At 47.2% G+C, this 10,536-nt stretch overlaps 1 protein-coding gene across 1 annotated transcript in view; it reads right to left on the minus strand.

Moving 5' to 3' along the window:
* The window catches only part of LOC120988968 (purine nucleoside phosphorylase), a 62,171-nt gene extending 59,753 nt beyond the window's left edge, over window positions 1-2,418 (minus strand). The window contains exon 1 of the mRNA XM_040416788.1: window positions 2,283-2,418. Coding sequence (XP_040272722.1) covers window positions 2,283-2,311 — 29 coding nt within the window. The 5' untranslated portion in view covers window positions 2,312-2,418. The remainder of the gene's footprint in view (window positions 1-2,282) is intronic.
* Between the last annotated feature and the right edge of the window lie 8,118 nt (window positions 2,419-10,536).

Consider the following 10,536-nt stretch of genomic DNA (forward strand, 5'->3'; position numbering starts at 1 on the left):
GTTCTGTGGCGTGATGAATCATGCTTCGCGATCTGGGTAGTCTGAATTTGATGAATGCCAGGAAAACTGTGCCTCCCTGACTGCATTGTGCCAACTACAAAGTTTGGTGGAGGAGGAATAATGCTATGCAGGGACAGACTGGGAACTTAAAGGGGTTATCCGACTCTAATAACAAATGCTCCCCCATAAGCCGGGCCCCTCACATTAATTCTACTTACCTGCTGCTTCTCCCCGTGCACAGATGAAAACATCTGGGGGTGGGTGGTATAGGGGGAAAGCAGCCAATGGCAGGCGGTGTCGGGGACGAGCCTCCCTAGCGCCAATCGGAGTGGGGATCCAGGTAATTAGAATCTGTGTGAGGAGCCCAGCATATGGGGGGTGGTGTTTGTTGGTGTTAGATAATCTCTTTAAAGTGGCTCCATGTTGTAGCTGGGTCCCAATTGGTCTAAGGTGGGAAAACAGAAGTAGATAGGGACAGCATAAGTAGGCAGGGACAACAGAAGTAGACGGCCCTGAAATACCTTTGTGCAGCACAAAATACCGCCCCAGCAGAACCAAATACCACACTTCACCACAAAATACTGTCACACTCACCACAGTATTCAACTTTATCACTGTCCTGAGGATCGTGATACAATTAAATTCAGAAGGGTACCTGCAGCCGCTGGCCAGGTGCTTAAGTACCTGATGTTCCAACATTAATTTGAGAGCATCGGATCATTATGTACCCAGCCAGCGGCTGTAAGGAGGGCTCGGGTGGCCCTCTGGGCATTGTCCCCCTGGGAAATCTCCCTGTAGGTCTATGGCCAGTCCTTCCCAGATGTTATGGTGTTATTTTTCATGGTTTTACTTTAAGGGCTTCTGTCACCCCCCATTTAGCAATTTTCAGTATTGGAGATTAGCTATTTGCTAATGTCAGTTGAGTCCATATATCACTCTTACCTCTCTCTGTGCTGTAATTTCTTTAAAAATCTTACTTTTATAATATGCTAATTACTTCACTACCAGCAAGTTGGGCGGTTACTTGCTGGTAGCCGCCGCATCCTCGGACTATAAACACGCCCCTCCTCCACTTGATAGACAGGGCCAGCGAGCTCTCTCCTCCTGGCCCTGTCTGCCCATGAAATCCTGCGCCTGCGCCGTACCGGTCCTCATTCGGCGCAGGCGCTCTGAGAGAAGGGCGCTCGCTTTCCCGCTCCTTCCTCAGTGCGCCTGCGCCGATGACGTCAGCCTACACCCGGAAAAGAAGACTGCCGGCATCGCTTATCAAACTGGTGTAAAGTGGGAGCTGTGAAAAATGAAAGGTGGTCGCTATGGGCAACTAAGCCAGTTCTACTTTACACCAGTTTGATCAATCTCCTCCATAGTCTAAATACTGTAGAGCAGTTTCTAACTTGATGGCGGTATCACATCACAAAAACCATTAAACGGCATTGAAATAGTCAAGGTTTCTTGCAACAGTTTATTTAACTTGTGAAGTGTCAAGATAAGAATTGCTTTGTGGATATACTATATATATATATATATATATATATATATATATATATATATATATATATATATATATATATATATATATTGCTATTTAGGGCTCACGCACACAAACGTATTTGCTTTCCGGAACCATTAACTTCAATGGGTCTGCAAAAAAAACTGAAGTTACTCCGTGTGCATTCCGTTTCCATTTGTCCATATTTCCGTTCCTCAAAAAAATAGAACGTGTCCTATTATTGTCCACATTACGGACAAGGATAGCACTGTTCTATGAAGGGCCAGCTGTTCCGTTCAGCAAAATAGGGAATGTACACGGAGGTCATCCGTATTTTTTGCGGATCTTTTTTTGAGGACCGCAAAATACATACGGTCATGTGCATGAGCCCTTATACGTGTGTACTGTATCTAAAAATTTACGCACACACAAACACACATACCAGCTCCCACTGGTACACACAAAAAAGTGCTAATCAGCATAGACATAGTAAGGGTGTCATCAGCATGGAGGAGTGTGACACACATTAGACATCCACACACATCTGAGCATCACCACCTCCCTTACAGCTAGTCCTTTTTAATCCTCTTTCTCCATGCCCCACACAGAGGAGCATTTGTTGTCCTCCTCCCATTTTCTATCACACTGTGATACTAATTAAGCACAATGTTATGCCAAGGTAATCTGATGTTCTGCCAGTCTACTGGATTATGTGAAGCAGGAGCACTGCAATGGTTAACAGCCCCCTCATCCCCTCCTCCCATCACGTCGCCTCTTCATATGGATATACTACCTGCTGCTATCTTCTTTGCAGTGAGCCATGGCAGTGCTGTCCAAGGATGATGCTCTGTCACAGTCGCTTCCTTCGGGATGTGGCTTTGAGTTTGTCACTGTGACACTTTATCCACCTGACTGATGTCAGAGGTGACTTCATCGGAGGCAAGTCCCTCATCAGCCAATGGTGAAGGATCTCCATGGAAAGATGCTGCATTGTGAGCTGGCCAGGGCAGAAGGAGGGGTGTGGTGTAACATGTAGCTGCCAGCCTGGAGACTAGAAGCATAGGAGAAGCACACAAAAAATCCCAGAACTGAAACCTCATCTAATATTCGGAATCTTCTCCTGTGTATAATATTAGGGTACTTTCACACTAGCGTTATTCTTTTACGGTATTGAGTTCTGTCCTAGGAGCTCTATACCGGGAAAGAACTAATCAGTTTTATCCTAATGCATTCTGAATGGAGAGCAATCCGTTCAGGATCTCATTAGTTCAGTCTTTTTACCTTTTCAGGACGGAGATAATACCGCAGCATGTTGCAGTTTTATCTCATTTTTTTCCATTAAAATGCATTAGTGTTCCGGCAAAACGGATCTGGCATTGTGGTCTGCGCGTGCTCAGACCACAAAAAATGTGAAAAAAATAAATTCTGGATCCGTTTTTCCAGATGACACTGGAGAGACAGATCCGGCATTTCAATGCATTTGTCATACGGATCAGGATCCTGATCCGTCTGACAAATGCCATCCGTTTGCATCCGTTTTGACTGAACTGCCTGCCGCAATCCTCTGCCACAAATGTGAAAGTACCCTAACAGACCAGACTTGTGCAGTTTATGTGGCTTCAGTCATGGGAATTTTCACCTTCGATATGACTGAAGACATTTAGGAAAACAACCACAAAATACTGTTTCATTCTTGTTTTACGCACAGCCATTTGCAATATGGATTCTATCTTTTTAAAGGTGGTCCACCAAGAAATGCCCAGTTTTTAATAGGTTCGTTTTATGCTGGGATATGAGCAGTAGATGTTGTAGGCCCAGAGCCTGAAGCTGCTTTACTGAGTGGGGATGATTTACTAAGACTGGCTTTTTATGGCGGACTTAGATTTCCTCCTACGCTTCCATAAGATTCGGCTAATTTTTGACAAGGCGTGCACCTCATCATAAATTAGGATAATCTACGTCAGTCCATTCGCCTGGAGAGAAAAACGACTCCAGCCCCTGACGGGAGTCATTTTTCGCCAATATTTGCCTTACATAGTACATCCTTGACTATTATTGGCAGTGTTGCATGATTAGTTAAGGTTGAATTTTGTTATTTTCCTATTGCCCCCCTCCCCAATTACTCAAAGCTGCTCTGAAAGACAGTCTGGACTGCTGTGCTGAGACAATGGAGGTGTGTAGGCCTGACAATGTATTTCAGTGCAGCTTTGAGCGCTGACAGCAGAGGAACGGGGAATAGTAGAAAGTAGCAATCTTGACTTCTTATCTTCTGTGCTACGAAGTACTGCAGATAGTAGTCCAAGGCTGTGGTGAACGATTCCCTTTAGGGCTGATTCACAGAAACGTGTGCCGGCTGGACCCGTATTGCAACCCGCAAACAGCAAGTACGCAGTATACTGGCACCGGATCACGGATGTGGACCCATTCACTTGAATGGGTCTGCAATCCGGAAGGTGCGGTGTGGAATGCAGGCATGGAAGCACTATGAAGTGCTTCCGTGGGGTTTCTCTTCGTGCTAGAGGGTTGAGAGCCACACGCTTAGGAAACAGGCCTCCTAAAGCCTGTTGTGGATCGCTGGAGATTGTTCAGCCAACAAGGTGATTTTGTTGTTCTGTGGACTTTACTTTGTGTGAACTAACACTAAGACTGAAAAATGTTGTTTTGTTTTTGCCTTGTGTGTGAATAAACACTGAAGTTTTATTTTACAAACAGTTTTTTTGCCTCTTTTCTACGTCCGCTTACCCTGCCTACCAGAGCAAATCCCGAAAACTGCTACAATCTGTCTTGAAAGACTAGATTAACTAGTTTACTGAGGTATCAGGTTACATGTTGCACATAGATGTCTATGGATGGGGGATGTGGGAGGAGGAAACAGCTTCAGAGTGCTGGTTGTGACTCTAGTAAGTTTTTTTTTTTATCTCACCCCCAGGCCAGATTATGGAGTCTCAGCTCTAGGTCCTGCTCTCTCCATGGCTTAGAGGGCTGCAGGTTGGGCCCCAGTTTAGTGAAATGAGGAATGGAGGGCAAGAGAGCAGCCACAGGCTGGCTGCAGTGGGGGACCACACAGACCTACATCTCCATAACTTGTCAGTCTGGTCTCAGGTGATGTATTATAGTTATAGTACTATGAAAACTTTTTAGGCAGGTGTGGAAATAACGCTTAAAAGTAAGATTGCTTTCAATAAATAGAAGAGTTAAAGGGAGGGCTACTTTAAACTGCTGACATTGTCCTATAAACAGTTAACAAATCTTACTTTTGTTTCCCTTTTCTGTGACTGATGTAAAAAAAATTTTTTTTAAGATATATGCTGTAAGTGATCGCCTTTCTTTCAGGGAGTCGCAACCACATACTTCTTCAGGACACCAGGATATAGGGGCCAAACTGTGCTTTATTGTGGCACGTCAGCAAATACAGGTAATGAAGTCACAGCTTCACCTAAACACGTGTGACATCCACACAAAATAATAAACACTTGCCCGGCTAGGCTCTAACTAATACATATAACGTATCTCCCTGACTCGCCTACATAGCACAGATCACACACTCTCAGGTGCGGCTTTCTCAGCCAATCGTCCAGCAGCCTCCACGCTGTCACTACACCGCGCACAGTTCCCCACAGTGAAGAGATTCGGCTACACAGCCTCGTGGCCCCTCAGCCCTGCTAGCTGAGACCACACAGAGCCTTGTAGGCCTCTGTTCCAGGATCACACTCCCCCCCCCCCCCCCCCCCCCCCGACTGACATACTGGGAGGTGCTTGATTACAGCAGGCCTCACCTACGATCACCTCAGGTAGAAGGAAATACCCGTCCTGTAAGGGTGTGGATTGGCAGATCCCACTTCCAGTCCTATCTGCCAATCCAAATAAAATCCAGCCCAGAATTAATAAATAAAACTGTCTCGGCAAACTATGCTTTGCTGAGACTACTGCAGCTCTCTGGATTTTAGTTGTCTCACCCAGCTGAGGTACCTGAGTGGGACATACACACCTTCCAGCACTGTTCCTATTACCACATATCCCCCTCTTCTTCAGACCGGAGGTCTGAGTATTTTCCCACATTGTACCATGCCCTCTGGAAGATGTGGCCCGTGACACATGTGACACATTTTTTTCCCTTTATTCTGCCACGCCCAGGCTAGCAGAGCTCGGTATTTCATAAACACTGACTTTCTACCTAGTAGAAGATGTCTAAGGGCTTTCTGTGCCCAACTAATGGCCAGATACTCTCTTTCTACTGTTTTCTGAGTGACAATGACACGCCCTCGCACTCTTTGATTCTTGCGCTCATGCTCCCTTGCTTTAAATACCAAAAACAAGACACAAATATAATGACATATTTTATTACAAAAATGTCACAATACACATCAAATAAATATAAAAGTTAGCAGCAATGTTAGAGGTGTTATTACACTGGATGTTCCCCCTGAACCCACAGGGTCCGAAATGACACAAGAAAAGGAACATATAAAGTTACAAATTACTGGTACAAAGTACACTATCTAGTAAGCGACACAATGTCATGACCCAGCTATTGCACAGTAATGGTATAGGTGTCCATATGGTTAATCCACGCGGATCCAAGTCCACAAAGAGACCACATCTTTAACATACGATGATCTAATGTCTGATGTTATAACCGCAACCAAATAATCACATATCAATGTTACATACTGCTGGAGTGTCATACAGACCGGGAGTGCAGCGGAACCACCAACCCGAACGCGCGTTTCGCCTACGCTTCCTCCTGAGACATGCCCCCTGAGACACTGCAGAAGTGTTTCTACTCCCCCACAAGACGAAAAAGCAAGGGGAAATCATGGCCCATCATTTCATCATGAATTAGCGTATTTGTAACATCGAGTACATAAGTCCCAGTTCTCACGGGAGTCTCGCACTCAGTGAGAGGCCCCGGATAGTCCTTGCTGTCCGCATGAGTGTCCCTCACCCTTAATATTTTGTCCATCACACAATCCCCAGCTACCAAGCTGGCAGACACCAGGCTCACCTGGCTCCCTGCGTCCACTGACGCTGGGACTGGACTGCCCTTCATCATAATGTTGCACACTGTTGGCACAGTCTCTAGTCCTACCGGCCCAGCAGGTAGCAACTGCTGCAGGCTCACTGTCACTTTATCGGCCGTACAAGCAAAATTCGGAACAATCTTACCCATTGACGTCATCAGTCCCGAGCGATGAGGGTGCTCCAGGAACCTCTCCACCAAGATCCTCATCCACCTCTTGGATCTTAGTGCCACGATCTCCTGCCGACTCCTCATGGTCGTGGTTGCTCCTAGCAACAGCATTACCTCACCTCCGCACATCCTCTCTAGGACTCGATACACACTGGCAGGGAACATATGAACTCCTAAGAGCTGAATTGCTCTCCATCTCAGGTTGCTCCCGTTGGTTGCCCTTGGCAACTGCACACATCATCTTTTCCTCGGGAACTCCGGCCGCACAACTTGAAACGTTTTCTACGCTTCACAGCTGCCAAAATAATGTAAAGTCCTTGCCCAACTCACACTCCATTCTCAGGGTCTCAAACATCAAGATCTCCCATTTCAAATAGATATAGTCCGTTGCAAAGGTGAGAGTCACGGTGGTATCTGTCTCTGACTACCCCTTTATGACATCTGGCATGACACGAGAAACTTGCTGGTGGGAATCCAGAATGACCCCCAAAGGAAGTCCTCCAATCACCAAGTCGCAGTGTCTTTCATATATTTTGTTAACTCTCCTGGCCAACCACTCATCCATGTCACAGTCCTCCAGTCGGCAACTTTCCCACCAATACTTGTTTCAGCCACAGCAGACTTTTTTTCTGTGCATTGGCCTGCATCAGCTGCTCGGCGAGATCCTCAAACCACCCCATAGCAACTAGCAGTCTGGTAGCAACACAGTTCACTTTAATTTGGGCTCCTGGCCCTTTAAATCACCGCACAATTTTACTTGCACCACCGCAGAAATGTCCAGAATAGTACGTGTAGCAATTTCACCGGATAAACAGGCTTCCGGCACTTTAACTCCACACAGCAACACAGCAGCATTCAGCAGCACATGCTTCTTCTGCCATGCCGTTGCCCCTAGCAACGCTTTACCTTTTTAGCATGGATAACATCCGAGTGCTCTTTTTGCATGGACATTTGCTGTTGCCCGCATCCTCCACCAATTGTAAAGGATCACCTTTTCTTTCAGGGGGTCGCAACCACATACTTCTTCAGGACACCAGGATATAGGGGCCAAACTGTGCTTTATTATGGCACGTGAGCAAATACAGGTAATGAAGTTCCAGCTTCACCTAAACACATGTGACATCCACACATAATAATAAACACTTGCCCGGCTAGGCTCTAACTAATACATATAACATGTCTCCCTGACTCATCTACATAGCACAGTTCACACACTGTCTCAGGTGCAGCTTTCTCAGACAATCGTCCAGCAGCCTCCAGGCTGTCACTACACCACGCACAGTTCCCCACAGGGAAGAGATTCGACTACACAGCCTCGTGACCCCTCAGCCCTGCTAGCTGAGACCATACAGAGCCTTGCAGGCCTCTGTTTCAGGATCACACTCTCCCCCCCCCCCCCCCCCCCCCCCCCCCCCCAGACATACTGGAAGGTGCTTTATGCCAGCCTGAATACAGCAGGCCTCACCTGTGATTACCTCAGGTAGAAGGAAATACCCGTCCTGTAAGGGTGTGGATTTGCAGATCTTACTTCCAGTCCTATCTGCCAATCCAAATAAAATCCATCCTAGAATTAATAAACAAAACTGTCTCAGCAAACTATGCTTTGCTGAGACTACTGCCGCTCTCTGGATATTAGTTGTCTCACCCAGCTGAGGTACCTGAGTGGGACATACACGCCTTCCAGCACTGTTACCATTACCACAATGCTAATCAATTTGCAAGTGCCCAGGGGAGTTTCCTATTGTTTTAAGTGACCATGCCCTCTGGAGACTGCCCCAGGCCTCACTTTAAAACAGCCCAGTGTCCTAATGTCATTGTCCCTGCTCCTTGCTCCCACTCACTTCACCGCTAGACCCAGGCATGCGCACTCAGTTTATTCATGCAGCTGCCTACAGTGGGTAGTGTACGGCACATGCCTGGGACTGCCAATGAAGTGAGCTGGCATGGCATTTCAGGGAGCAGGGACAGCGAGGTAAGGACACTGGAATATCTTACAGTGAGACATGGTTGAAGCTATCAATGACAGACTCTTTAATAGTTTATTTTAATCAATTACCAAAATGCAAGTAAATGAGCAAGAGAGAAATTTAAATCAGATCAATATCTGGTGTGACCACCCTTTGCCTTCAAAACAGCGTCAGTTCTTCAAGGAACACGGCAGGGAGGTTGCTCCAAACATCTTGGAGAACTATCCTCAGATCTTCTCTGGATGTAGACTTCGGGCTCATGCACACAAACATGGTTTTTGTCCGTATCCGTTCCGTTTTTTGTGGCCCATATGCGGAACCATTCACTTCAATGAAGCCACAAAAAAACAGAAATGACTCCGTGTGCATTCCATGTCCGCATGGCCGTTCCTCCAAAAAAAAAAATAGAGCATGTTCTATTATTGTCTACATTATGGACAAGGATAGGAGTATTCTATTAGGGGCCGGCCATTCCTTTCTGCAAAATCCACACAGTCGGTATCCATGTTTTGCGGATCCGCGGTCTGTAAAACACCCAACAGCCTTGACTCAAATCCATCTGTCTCTGTTCATGTAATTAGGGTTCTATGAGGACTACTGTATATCATCCTTCCAGGCAGGGCTGGCCTTAGGTGTTCTGGCGCCCTGTGCGAGCTAACCTTGTGGATCCCCCCCCACTGTTTCACCTAAACATACACAAAAAGGAAAACAATCTTTGTAACAAACAGTTTTTTTTTATTACAGATAATTTAAGTGCAAGTGCAAACAAGTACAATCATACCCAGTGTCACCCATAGCCAGTCTCCTGCCCCCCTTAATCATACCCTGTCACCTTTGCCCAGTCCCCTGCCCTTCTTAATCATACCCAGTGTCACCCTTACCCAGTCCCTGCCCCCTCAATTAGACCCTACCCCCCTTAAATTAAGGGTGACAGACATTGGGTATAATTAAGGGGGCAGGGGACTGGATAAGGGTGACAATGGGTATGATTAACGGGCAGGGAACTTGGTAAAGGTGACAGGGTATGATTAAGGGGGGCAGGGGACTGGCTATGGGTGACACTGGGTATTATTAAGGGGGGCAGGGTCTAATTGAGGGGGCAGCGGACTGGGTAATGGTGACACTGGGTATGATTAAGAAGGGCAGGGGACTGGGTAAAGGTGACAGGGTATGATTAGGGTGGCAGGGGACTGGGCAAGGATGACAGGGTATGATTAAGGGGGCAGGAGACTGGCTGTGGGTGACACTGGGTATGATTAAGGGCCTTAATCATACCCAGTGTCACCCATAGCCAGTCTCCTGCCCCCCTTAATCATACCCTGTCACCTTTACCCAGTCCCCTGTCCCCCCTAATCATACCCAGTGTCACCCATAGCCAGTCTCCTGCACCCCTTAATCATACCCTGTCACCTTTACCCAGTCCCCTGTCCCCCCTAATCATACCCAGTGTCAACCAAAGCAAAAAAACAATAAGATCAGGTACTCACTATTTGAAGTCTTCTGCTCCCTCCCTGTCTACAGAGCACCGGCCGCTGCCCTCACACATTGAGCAGATCCTTCCGCGGCTCTCTGTGAAGGCGCAGCACTTGGACGCTGCACCTGCGCCCCTAAGCTCCTCCTCCACCCCCCGGAACTTGACCTGGCAGCTGCAGCGGCTCAGCTCGCCAGGCTCGCCTCACACAATCTCGGGCCGGCCTGCTGTAAGAGACCGACTGCGAGTTGTGTCAGCCGCCGGGCGCCCCTGTTGCCATGGCGCCCTGTGCGGCCGCACAGCTCGCACACCCCAAAGGCTGGCCCTGCTTCCAGGACTCTTTGTTCTTCTTTACACTGGAGATAGTTTCTAATGACAGTGACTGTATGTTTGGAGTCATTGTCCATCTGCAGAATAT

Source organism: Bufo bufo, chromosome 2, assembly GCF_905171765.1.
Source record: "Bufo bufo chromosome 2, aBufBuf1.1, whole genome shotgun sequence".
In the NCBI taxonomy this organism is placed as follows: domain Eukaryota; kingdom Metazoa; phylum Chordata; class Amphibia; order Anura; family Bufonidae; genus Bufo; species Bufo bufo.